This window comes from Nymphaea colorata, chromosome 2 (genome assembly GCF_008831285.2).
Source record: "Nymphaea colorata isolate Beijing-Zhang1983 chromosome 2, ASM883128v2, whole genome shotgun sequence".
Lineage (NCBI taxonomy): Eukaryota > Viridiplantae > Streptophyta > Magnoliopsida > Nymphaeales > Nymphaeaceae > Nymphaea > Nymphaea colorata.
In genome coordinates this window covers 7,209,202-7,222,110 of record NC_045139.1, presented here as the reverse complement: position 1 = coordinate 7,222,110, position 12,909 = coordinate 7,209,202, and the positions used below count along the sequence as shown (strand labels likewise).

Sequence of the window (12,909 nt, the reverse complement as noted above, 5' to 3'; positions counted from 1 at the left end):
AAAACCTTTATTTACTTTGATAAATTAGGTCCCTAACTAGTTTAAGTGAGTTTTCTCAGGGTGTTCTTGGTTGAGATTCACCTTCCTCGTTCAAGTCCGGGTCACAAGTTTGCCAGTTATGATGTTGGCCAAATCAGATCCTATAAATGTATCTAACATTATCCTTTTGTTGGATTTAAAATTATTCAAATTCCTACTCAGGTTTTATACATGATCTTGTACAAATGATGAATTAACCTGCATGTGTCTGACGAAGGCTTTGTTATTTTCGTTGTTTTGTGCTGAGGGTGAGCATCGACCACTAAATGTTAGGAACTCAACACTGTAAGAGATTTCAGACAGTAAAATAACAAAGTTTGGACTTAATGAGAGTCTTCAACTTGACAGCTTTCACATCCCTCTCTTGCTCCCTGTCGATAGGATGTCAATGGATCGGAATTGATTCTGGTGTACCCTTTACTATATTTGATTTATTGCATGTTTATATATTTAGATTCAGATATGAATGAAGAGTATGTATATACGATATCCAACTCTAATTTCCAAATTCACATTTGAATCCAACCTTCAATTTCAATTTTGCATCTGAACCTAACTTTTAAGTGCACAACCATATTGAAACTGCATTATCATATGGTAAGGACAGACTTTCAAAATGAATAGATATTGGATATAGGATGTTTCTTTGAGACTAAATTTGTCTCCCAATCCGACCATATATTTACTTAAAACTGTCTGAAGCTAATCTGATTTCTTAGCGAATGTTAATTTTTCTTTTTCATATCATTCTTTTTGAGCATTTCGGTCAGATATGCGATCTGAATTCCATCGGTTGTCATCCCTATCTCTTAATATTTACTTGATCCAACCCGCCAAACATCTCTCTGTTGACAAAAACTGGTGGAGGTCTCCCTTCATCTTCCACATCCCAAGGACGTCTGTTATGCAATAGCATAAATTTCATCGAACTTGATATATAAACATGTGTCTTAGTACTTAGCAAATAGAAGCAAACTTTAAGGTCTTAAAACCATCCTTTTAGAACAAAAGAAGTAGGGCACATATATAAAATGACGATTCATATGTCCAAATGTTCCTATAACAAATTTGAAGTTTATTTCAAGAACTTAGATCAGTTATCAGCTGGCCGCTCAATATCGAGAATTATCTCATGGTGCTCCATGTTATGACATCATAGTGGGAACCAATATCAAAAAAATCATATTTTCATATGCGTCAGCGTAACCGATCTTACAAGAGTTTAAAAGATCAACAACTAGAATATTTTGGCTCATAATCTCTTCCTACATACAGAAAAAAATATGATTATTGCAAGAGCTCATTTGCTGACATGAAGATTACACTGTATGCTTGGTTTCGTTGACATATATGCTATAGTAAAAGATGGAACGAAGGATAGATTTGTTTATGGCTCCAAGGCTGGTCACGTTCGTAGGACAGAAGGCAGGGTAGAATACGGTGAAAGGATGCCTTTCTTTATGTCAATCCATCTAATTTATGCCTTTAAGATTGAAATTGTGACTGCGAATCACAATTGGTTGGCTTTTCAAATGTTTCTCGGAAAGGAGAACGCACGCGAAAGCTGAAAGCTCCTCAGTGATCAAGTTGGAAGGAGGTCAACGATTCACGGGTCGATGACTCTTGAACTGTGGCGTTTGCCCAACCTTGCCTACAAAATGAAATAGTTAAGAAAAGCTATTCAATCTCACTTTGTTTTCCATCCCTTCTAGTTCCTTCTTGGCAGGTTTTTGTTCTTCCAAAATTGGAATAGTTGCTCCAGTTTTCCTGATTTTTCTCTTGGCTTCCCTCACTTGTCTGGTATTTTTCAATTTCTGGCCGACCAAGGAGGTTCCATAAAGTGGGTATTTGTTCTCTGTTAAGGAAGAGCGATCACGTTTGTAAGCGGTTAGTAGCATGGCAGGAGGCTTCAGAAGAAGGAATTAGGCTACGGGGACCCCATCTCTCCAGCTGTTGCGAGTGACAAAGATCGGCGGTCGACCATCTGTCCGACCGGCAAGTGGCTCTGTTGCCATCTCTCTTCAGCAGGCAGCACAAAAGATTGACTATGTTCATCCTTTCCTTCTTTACAGCACCCCCACCTTGCCAGTCTAATACAGGAGTCTGAATTCCAGCTTGTTCCTTTGAGGTGCCCTCCCCTGCTTTAATAATTTATGATGTTCTACGTTATATATTTTCTTGCCGATTGGTCTACTACTGGTTCTATAATTCTGCAATCCATTCAGATCATGGGGACTTTGATAATTTGCATTCACTTATTTATGTTAGAAAACGAGAATGAGAACCGAAGGTTAGGCTGTTTAGGAACCAGAGTTTCTGAATTCAGACCTTAATGCCAAACGCACACTACGAAAGTTCTGATTTTCGTCTGCAATGAGTTTGTTTTATGAGTTTGAAATCCTGAAAGGGCTGTAAAAACTAACACTCGAGTTTGGCTGATTTAGCGCGGAACTTCTGATGCAACCTATAATGACCATATCATGTAGAACCCCGAGTTCTTCTGGTTTCATAGGCATCTCCATCTCGACGATTTGTTTTCTCCATTTCAGCTTCTGGCTCGCTTTCTGGAGAAACACTCTCGATTGTCTGGGGGTTTGGAGGAGAAACGTTGTGGGGATAACTCTGACCATCATTTTTTCTTTGATTCCTTTTCAATAGGTGAATGTCAGTCAGCAAAGAAAGCTCCTTGATAGAGGAGCTGGATGCTGAGATAGGCGGATGGTTACTGAAGTCCTTTTTCCCCGGAAAATGCATTATTTTTATCTACATTTGAGCAAGAATCAAATTGGACTTGTTCTCAATGGCATGAGTTCTTTCACTGTCTATTCCTTAAAGGGGTTGTCGGAGTCCATTTCACAGGAAAATTGTATTTTCTATCTACTGACGTCCAAGCAAAAGAAAGAGCACGATTAATGTTAATTAGATTAGGCATTAATGGAAAGTGGAAGGCTAAAACTTCAATATGTTGCATCTTAGGTTTTTATGTTTTTAGGTTTGATAATTTGGCGATAACCTTGTCTTCTACAGCCAGGCTAAGTGTTGGCCCCTTCATCCTCTTTATGAGCCTGAGATCTTAAGGGTCAACAATTCTCATTTTCTAGTTTGTTTGCTAGGGATCAAGCTATGCTCCAAATACCCTATTTGATATTGGACAGACAGCATCTGCTTGCTGTTACATTTTTCATTATTAAATATCCTCTCCACAAACAATCTTATTGTATCTAAAAGGGTTTGATTTACTAAGAGGATGGTGAAAGTGAAAAATATGTTCTGAACCTGATATGTGTCATAGCACCATGACATGCATTTGCAGGCATGTCTTATGTTTGTCTGTCTATTTGCCTTCATGTGAGTGCTTTTCTGTATCTATGTCTATCCATGTAGTCTTCTTGCATATGTGTATGTGTAATGTTCATTAAGAAACTCACAAACCAGAATGTATGCATTGCCTACATTAGTACATTACAACATCGATTTCCTAAGCACAACTTACCTGAAAGGCTGGAGTACTTGACATATGGTTTGGAGTTCCTGTTCCCATGACATGCATTTGCAGGCATGTCTTATGTTTGTCTGTCTATTTGCCTTCATGTGAGTGCTTTTCTGTATCTATGTCTATCCATGTAGTCTTCTTGCATATGTGTATGTGTAATGTTCATTAAGAAACTCACAAACCATGTGATGAATGTATGCATTGCCTACATTAGTATATTACAACATCGATTTCCTAAGCACAACTTACCTGAAAGGCTGGAGTACTTGACATATGGTTTGGAGTTCCTGTTCCCATCACCCGAACTTATGAGTTATGACAAGAATACCAGGTATCTTGAGTCTAGCGATTGGCTATGATAACTGATTTTAGCAGTCATTCCCCGTTTTTTAAGGTTGGACATGTTACAATTAGATGGATTTTAGAAAAACTCACTGAGGGACATCATAGGATAGATTTCACATCCTAAGATTTAAGTTTTCCCATTTTGCCTAACATATTTTCTACTGTATCAATGAATTGACTAGGCTTTTCATTTTTCTATATCGAGTTAAATAAGGATCTTTTGGATGTCTTCGAAATTCCATTGCCATGTTGGTGGAAGTGAATTCTATGAAGTCCAAGTCCTTCTATGCCCATAACTGCTGGTGACGCTTCTCCTTCACCCGTCCTATTACCAGGCAAGGTATTGAACCATGGAGTCAAAATGAAAGTCCAGATAGAAAGCTGAAGTTAATACTCTTCAACCAGTTGCATGAAAAAAGCGCAAAAGGGAAAGTTGTCTGCAAGATGTTTATATGAATTCTTTAGGGGATAATAAGCACCTCAAGAGAGACAATGGGAGCCAAAATGAAAGCTCAGATAAAAGGCTGAACTAGTACTCATCCACCAGGAGCATGAAAACACACAAGAAGTAAGCTGTTCACAAAATGTTTATATGAACACCATACAACATGAGAAAGCATTGCAAGAGAGGTAACAAAGAAAAATATATATTAAGGGAAACAAGGACACATCATGAGGTTTTAATATGTTATGTCCTTTCATCATGGTTGGCATAAAGTGAGCATGTAGCATAGGGTATAAACTCATGAGACAAGAACTGACTTCATGATCATGATGAAAAAGACACTACAATGTGCAAATTACAAATACATAGTAATGACAGTTCCCATCATGGGAATCTTAATTCCTCCTAGAATCTTGATTCTCATGATGGACAAAATCTGGTATCCTCAAAAGTCCTGGGTTCCCATATTTAGAAATTGTGGTTCCCCAAAAATTTGACCTTATTCTTATATTATACTTCACATATTACTTCCTAATGATTCTCTATATTGCTTCCTACTCTTTTTTCTGCTTCCTGGACACAGACACTGCCTTCGTCAGGTCTTTGTTGGTATTTACTTTTGCATTCATATCTGCAATAACAGGCTGTTGATTCTCAATTTTTCCTAAAATGCAGTCCTTTGTTACTTTAGTTGGATTTCTTTAAGCACTCTGTTCCCACTTCCACCTTCCCTTCCTTTAATTTAAATGGTAGAAATTCTTGCTGCCATGATTTTGACTTTGTAGTCATCATAAAAAATTGTGACCTGCCAAAAGCTATGCCTTTATTGTACTATGATGTATCCCTTTTATGGTGTTCTTAATTTCCATGTTAAGGCATCATCAGGCATCTTTGTCTCCAAATTTTTTATTTTTTTATTTATATATATTTTTTGCCTTGCATGTGTACTTCTGCAAGTCTAACATAAAACATTGTCATTGCTGCTTTTGTTAGAAAGGATCTTCTCTTAAGAGCTTCATGATTTCTTTGAAACCAAGCCTACTTAAAAGTTAAAACTAGAAGTAATAATAAATCATCTCCCAAAGGTGACCTTGACTGTGGAGTGCTTTCGGTAATGTAGTTCTTTGTGAGTCTGTTTTGCTACTTGTAGCAATTTCTATGTTACTGCTTATTATGTTATTGGCTTGGAGCAGGTATTGTTGCATCTGGAGGCACCAAATTATTTGCGGTGAATCCTATTTAATGATTTAATAAATATCATGCACCAATGAGGAAAACAAAGCGCAGGCAACTAAAAAGCATAGCTGCAGGTGAACGTGATGCAAGATCAGTTGAGCTTATGAAATCTCCAAAATCCTGGGTTGTGGAGGAAACAAATGCGGATGAAGACAGTTGGGTCATTGTTAGAAAACAAAAGATCAGAGTCTTCATTCCTCCATTATCAGTGGCTGTAACCACTGATCATGAGAAATCAAGGAATAAGCGGATTCAGCCTGGTGTCAGAAAGAGAGGCAGACCCAAGCAAAAACAAACTCAATGTGGGGAACACCAAAAGACCTCTGGATCTAACATCTCAGCTGGTTTGCTTAGTCCTGCAAAGAATGAGCAGTCAATTGTGACACCAGCAATTGTTACAGAAGCACCTAATATTGTTACTGAATCTTCTGGTTTGCCTTCTCAAAAGGATGTAGAACAAGGATCTAATGAATTGTCCAGTCAAAAAACTGCAGACTTAACTTCACATGTATATCACTTATCGGAGGATCAGTTGCTAGAGGACAATGACAAGAATGGCGACTCTGGGAACCGTGTCAATGATTCTCAAAATGTTGTGGGAGAACCATCATCAACATTGCAGCCTCTGTCAGAGGCTGAGTCTGCAAAAATCCCACAGGAGCAGCAAGACTTCAGACCGCTTGAATCAGTTCAATATCCTAACAATTGCAGGGTACAAGATCGAAATATACGGGCTTTAGTTCTTGACCATAAGCTTGAATTGGCTGGTGGAGTGAACAAGTGGTTAATTTCAAAAGGTTTAGAGAGGTTCGTGGATATTTTCCAGAAAGAAAAAATGGGAAATTTTGAATTGCTGAATTTAACCATGGAAAGACTTAAGGACATGGGTTTAAACGCTGTTGGACCTAGGAGGAAACTGATGCATGCCATTGATTGTCTAACTCAGCCTTAGCATGATCCTCCTGCCATAATCACCATAATTGCTGAGCTCAGGCTCTACGAGATTACTGGCTCCATGGTGTATCTAGTGGAAATTCTGCAATGTTAGTACTCTCTCTCTCTCTCTCTCTCTCTCTCTCTCTCTCTCTCTTGCACATATACGGGAGCACACGGTTTGACCTTATTTTCCTGATAAATTAGTGTCGTAGCTACTGTGTTGTGCTAGACGTTTCGAGCCAAGTTTTACCGGATAGGATTGTTCTATAACCAGATAGTTGCAAGTTTCTCGTGAATGCCATGTGCAGCTCCTTCCGGTGTCATGTACCTTCTGAGAATGAAGATGAGGGTAACGTCCTTTTTCAAACGGGCAATTTGGTAAGCCAAGTTTACCATTCCAATCACATCTTTTGTTTTGGAGATGTTTCACAAGCACTCAAGTGGCTGCAGATGTATATCTCTGCAATTAAACTATGCTTAAATCTCTCTAGGATTTGGGTGGATTGTTCTTGCGCAATAGGGGTCAAGAAATCTCTCTTGCGCGATCGAACAGCTTTTCCTTCTGATTGCATGTCGAACAGATTTAACCAGCAAATGTTAGATCTGTCGACAGATTATAGAAGTGTTTAGATTTATTTGCTGCATAGTAGTTCTGTTGATCACTTCTACACGCCATGACATTCAAAGCGGGAAAAAAAAAAAATCAATGTCACAGTATTCCACAATTCATTGCACGGCATCTTGGAACGCCACGGAATGCCACTTTCGGATTCAGAACGCGTATTCGATGTTTGCAATATAGATCACAACCATATATCTCAGTGAAATAACTCAAGGTGGGTGCACCGAGAAATACACCCAAAAGCTGCGGCAAATATCAAGTTTCATTCCTGATCATCATTAGGGAGACCTCAACGTAGATAGGCAAACCATAATTCATCCTTTTATAGCCAAATATATTCAAATAGAAAAATCGAAACATGTGAGCAAAACTATTCTCGTTTTTGTTTTGGTTCAAAATTAAGGTAGCACAACGACAAACTGCATGCTGTTTCATTCCATATCCACTAAAAGAACAGGAAAGCAATCTGGATACTTTCTGGTATACAAGAGGAACAACACTTTTTCAAAGCTTCAAACATGTTCCAGAACTGCAATGCAGTTGCACATACATGCTGTATTATGTGCATGACTTGGATATAACAATGAATTGGCACAACATACATTGTGAAGCAGCCACCCCCAAACCCATGCTTTCTTCGACTCTTTGCTTAGCCATGCTCCGGATGCTTCACAATCCTCCATGGGATTAATATACAGATCCTCATGCAATCGCATGAACAGGCCTAGAAGATTTCATCTCTGAATCAGGAGGCAGAATCCAACCAAACCCAAGCAGACTGTCACATATGCCCAAAATGCCCTGCTCTTCTCCCATCCAATTGGTGGACGCCATACAAAGAAATCAGCTAAATAGTCTCTGGTTGAGGGAAGCTGGTTGGTTGTAATTTCCTTCCTTTCGCTTTTGTCCTTGTATTTGTCACTCCATGTACCTGCATAGCTGAAGAACAGCCATTTCTAAGAACTTTCTCCTTCCATCTAATGATGTCAAACATTTAAATAAAAGGAGGTTCCATGACGCACTAAGATGTACAGAATATTGTTTTTTCAGCTCTAGCCATCAGAATGCTATATCCTAAGGATAGGTATCTAACTTTATTTATTAAGCACGAGGCTTAACATATTCAACACGTCATGAGATTCAAGTTTTCAGATGCTGCAGAAGAGCCACTGATCTAGGAACTCCTCATAGATCAAGATACATAAATTTAGATGTTAGATGTATGGGTTGCTAGAAGTGTCGTTCACTTTGAGGGGTCTGGTACAAACCTATCATAACTGGAACCAATTAGAGGAATGGTGACCATCTCTTCCTCAGATATCTTCAGCTTCGGTGCCTGTAAAATGTAGCGCAAACCAGCAGCTTGCCTTCGAATGCTCAGGCTGGGATGCTTACTTTCCAACTCCCGATAGAGTGCTATGCAATCTTTGTGGCGATTTTTAGCCTCATATGCCATTGCAAGCCATATTTGAATCTGCAAGTGTTGAAACAGTATAACATTAATCTAATCATCAAAACAGTCCTGAAATTGTTGGAGATTTTATGACCAAACAAGAAGATAGAGGTAATTGTAAGAGATATTGAACTTTTAACTGCCGCAAAAACAAAAAAAAAATATCATACCAGACGTCACTGTCTTTGCCAATTCAAAGAGCTCTAATCAGAGATTATGCAATACTGAAAAGAATTAAGAACATAAGTAAACAACAGCTTAATTGGATAGGAGATGGAGTTCATTAAGTGGAGACAAACGAACCCCCAAAGAATGGGGTAACGGCAACTAATGCCCCAGGAAACAAAGATGACAATGTTAATCTAGCTTTTCCCAACTATAGAAACAACAAGAAAGTGCTTCGGCTGTGTAAAGTGTAAACAACTGGTCTGCGGGACCAAGCAATATGGCCTTCAAAGGCATTTGGGAGATTTAAGGTATATACAATTGAGAACTAGCCATTTAATCTATTTTATATTCTTGGAATCTGGAATCAACTAATCTACATGGTTCAGACTTCGGAGAAATTCTATTACACTAATTATAAATTTTAAGAATTTCAGTGAGATTTTTTTTTTATCTTGGAAATTTAGCATATACATTTGTAGGCCGATTACTGTTGCAGAAAGAAGAAATTGAATTGATCGTACAAGCAGCTAAGTTAGGCAGTAAAAACTTACAGAAGGAAAATGCAGCTCATGATGCATGTAGAAACACACTTGAGCTGAAGCAGATCATATGTTCGGGCCTGAACATGGATTGGGTTCATGAAGAAAACAAGACTCCCCTTGTAAAGACAAAATGAAAAGGGGAAATGGTTTTTACAAAAACACAAAAATAACCCATTTTTCCAAAAAGATGAAAATACCCTGCACACAGTCATGCACGAGAGGATGAACACAGGTGTAGGTGATCAGGCCAACCAACCACTCTGCCCGGGGTTCCAGACCCATAAAGAATCACTATGGCCCTTGAATTTTTACACATGGACGTTTGAGAGAAAAATGCGGAAAAAAGTTGTGAATTATTAGATAACCAAAACATCATATCTTCTTTTTCACTTCATTATTCTCTCAACTGTCAGTGCGGAAAAACTCAAGGGTCACGATAATTCCTTATGGGTCTAGCACCCAATGCTATGCTTAATAGCTTTGGATCTCATATATGAGGCTACCACAGATTTTAAAACCATGGAATTGTGGTCAGATCCCTTCTTTCCTTGGATCACAAACCCATAATTTTTACAAGGTAACATACATTTGAGATCTCCAGTTGAGAAATCCACTGTTTGTTGAAGATGTAGATTTAACCTAACATGAATTTAAAATCAGTCTCGGATTTCAGGTTTGAGGCTATCAAACAAGTACCTACCTGTTTATATATATATATATATATATATATATATATATATATATATAGGAAGGGTGATTCCCCACAGCTAGTAGAGATTTACTCTACCCACAACCACCTGATGAAGGACATTAGGTGGCTGACACTCATGTCCATGCCCAATGCCAAGCATTGGGCAGTGTGTGTGAGTGCTGTGGACTTCTACGGCCAGGACCTGGCCATAGAAATCCATAAACCACACACACACACACATATATATACTGATTTCTACCACTTCTAACAATCATATCTTTCATCGACATCCAAACCAGGCATATCAAAAAACAATCTTGAATTATAGTATTCTCATAAAACACTTGAAACGCACATGAGTTTAGCCAGAAGACGAATCCTGAACAATGTGTACTTTCCTTGATTGTAAAAGATATGTTGAGCAGGGTAGCTTTTGTCTTCTTCCATATGAAACGAGAGAGTGCTTTTTATTAAAAAAAATCATTGCAATGATTTTATGCAAAGTGCAGAGACAATAACAAAACAGCAACGAACATCCTCCTGTGGAACAATCTAATCTCCGATAACAAGGTCCTTCTTGGTATCAAACCCTATGTAGTAACAATCTGAGCTCCAACGTGGCTGAAGAACTATAGAAGTCTGAATTGACTGATCAAATCAAAGGGGTCAGCTATGGTGATAAATTTTGTACATCTATAAGCCCAACCTATTTCTTTATTTTGGAAGGAACAAGTGGATGATTTATAATTCGGGATTCAACTTTAATTGTTACCGATGTTTCATTCACAGTTATTCTTTCCTTCGATGTTCTGGCAACTCCTCGTGGCTACCACTTTATGCCTTCAAAATCTCATGAATACCGGAAGAAACGAACACAGGAAAAATGAGGATAGTTCGAATCATAAACGTAAGTTACAGAACTTCGACTTATACAAAAAGAAAGACTTCCTTCATTTCGTTCAGAAAATGCTGACAAAAGAAGCAAAATAAATAGAAGGATCTCTACTTATTTGGTCGGGAAGTTGGACTTAGAAACTTCCATGGTCGGGAAGTTGGCATAAAGCTGACACGAGTTTGCTAAGATTCTTGGCATAAAGCTGATAAGAGTACGCTAAGATTCTTGGCATAAAGCCGACTAAGAGTTTGCTAACACCAACTTGCCAAAAAATATATGCAAACAACCAACATGCTCCTCACCGCAAGAAGTACATTTTTTCTCTAAATTTATTGCATGCGCTGTTGACTTACTTATTCTTTAAGAATGAAACTGATGAAAGTACAAATCTCTCTCTCTCTCTCTCTCTCTCTCTCTCTCTCTCTCTCTCTCTCTCACACACACACACACACACAAATGCAGAAGAGAAGGGAGTTGGTCACCTCTCCGCCAAAAAGCGTCTGACGGGGGATAATGGTAAGTGCTGCTTCGAGAAACTCGATCGCTCTGCCGTAATTGCCCTTCCCATACGCCTTCTGTCCTACCTCGAACATCAGCTTCGCCGTCTCCCTCCGCTCTGCCTGCTCCTTCGCCAGCTGCACCAATCCACCAAAACAAACCTTCAGTTAGTCCATCAACCCCCTATTACTCTGTAGATATCTTACTTCATACCATCTTCTGAACAAACAAAAGGAGAGCCAAAATGGAGAGGAAAAGCAACATCAATACTAAACCTTCTCCAGCTCCTTCCGAACTCTCTGCCTCTTCTCCTCCTCAGTCTCCTCCTCCGCCACTGCTGCCACCGCCTCGGCCTCCCCAGCCTGCAATTCCTCTGCCCGGCGTTCCAATTCCTTCATCTCCTCGATCTCCTTCAGCCTCTCTCTCATCTCCTTCTCCCAGTCGATGTCGTCTTGGTCTCCCCCGACCCCGTTCTCGCCGCTGGACCCAGCATCGGGGTCAAAGGCGTTCGCCCTGGAATCGATTCTAATGAGAAAAGGGTGGTGGTGGTGGTGAAGAAGACGGTGGTAATGGATGCCTTTGCGCAGAATAACTCCGTGTTCTCCTTCGATTTTTCTCCTTCCTCCTCCTCCTCGTCCACCTCTCTGATAGCACAAGAACTCCTTCCTCTTCGGGTGGTTGGGGTTTCTCTTGATGGTACTCGCGTCGACGAAAGGCGGTACGCTCCCGCTGAGAGAATGCGTCATCGCCACCATCTTGCTTGTGTACCAGTTGCAGAACTCCCTCTCTTTCCCTTCTGTCTTTCCTCTTCCCTGAATTTTCTTACGCAAAAGTATAATTAGCAGGTCTCCTTTCCCCGCTCCTTCCCTTTCGTTTTCGCTTCCCTTTGGTTCTTTTATATTGTCTCCTAATTATACAAGAATATCATTCATTTTCACCGCCGGCGTCCACCTCGTCGAGCGTAATTTTGAGAGGGAGAGAAGATATTTTGGCGTCTGTCCGGAGGCCCCCTTTGTCTGCCTGTCTACCTCCCTCCGTCCCCGAAGATTTTCCCTTAGTAAATGACGATTCAGCCCTCCTTTCATTCATCGTTCCGTTGGTTGGGCCACGCACGCCTAAAGACTGAAGCTTCTCGTCATCTCTTTCGCAAAAAATCCCTTCAGTTGTATTTTTGAAAAAAAAAAGAAGGAAAAGAAAAGCTGTTCAAGTTTGAATTTCTTTGTAACGGATTCAGATTTGAATATGTTATCAATATGCATAACAATGTGTTCTTGTGAATTCTCATTTGAATTTAAAGCGGCTTAACAAAGGGAGCTATTATGAATTCCAAATAAGATCAAAGAGGCAACCTAAGCACCAAAATTTAGGAAATCAGAGAGTTGTGACGGGTCAAATGTCGCCGTCTTATGGAGTTGTTGGAGGCGTGTGGCTTTTGGAGACAGATGCAACAAAACGAAAAGAGAAGCCGAGTGGATCAAGTAAGCACTGGCCTTGCCCACGACTGTTGCTTAGTCATGCGGATCTCATTTTCCTTTTTTTCTTTTTC

At 39.6% G+C, this 12,909-nt stretch overlaps 2 protein-coding genes across 5 annotated transcripts; one reads left to right on the top strand and one right to left on the bottom strand.

The window, feature by feature from the left end:
- The first annotated feature begins 1,319 nt into the window (after window positions 1–1,319).
- LOC116249193 (uncharacterized) lies at window positions 1,320–6,625 on the top strand. 4 transcript variants are annotated; one of them, XM_031622379.2, is made up of 3 exons: window positions 1,322–1,705; window positions 1,907–2,167; window positions 5,516–6,625. In XM_031622379.2, exon 3 carries the CDS (start codon window positions 5,590–5,592, stop codon window positions 6,508–6,510), a length of 921 nt encoding a protein of 306 aa, XP_031478239.1. In that variant the 5' UTR covers window positions 1,322–1,705; window positions 1,907–2,167; window positions 5,516–5,589; the 3' UTR covers window positions 6,511–6,625. The 4 variants fall into 4 exon arrangements, with proteins under 4 accessions (XP_031478240.1, XP_031478239.1, XP_031478238.1 ...); XM_031622378.2 differs by having other exon boundaries at window positions 1,903–2,167; XM_031622377.2 differs by having other exon boundaries at window positions 1,867–2,167.
- Window positions 6,626–7,514: 889 nt separating this feature from the next.
- Window positions 7,515–12,351, bottom strand: LOC116248875 (uncharacterized). The gene is made up of 4 exons (XM_031621898.2): window positions 11,639–12,351; window positions 11,348–11,500; window positions 8,385–8,590; window positions 7,515–8,055 (listed from the first exon to the last, which is right to left on the bottom strand). Exons 1-4 carry the CDS (start codon window positions 12,116–12,118, stop codon window positions 7,851–7,853), a joined length of 1,044 nt encoding a protein of 347 aa, XP_031477758.1. The 5' UTR covers window positions 12,119–12,351; the 3' UTR covers window positions 7,515–7,850.
- Between the last annotated feature and the right edge of the window lie 558 nt (window positions 12,352–12,909).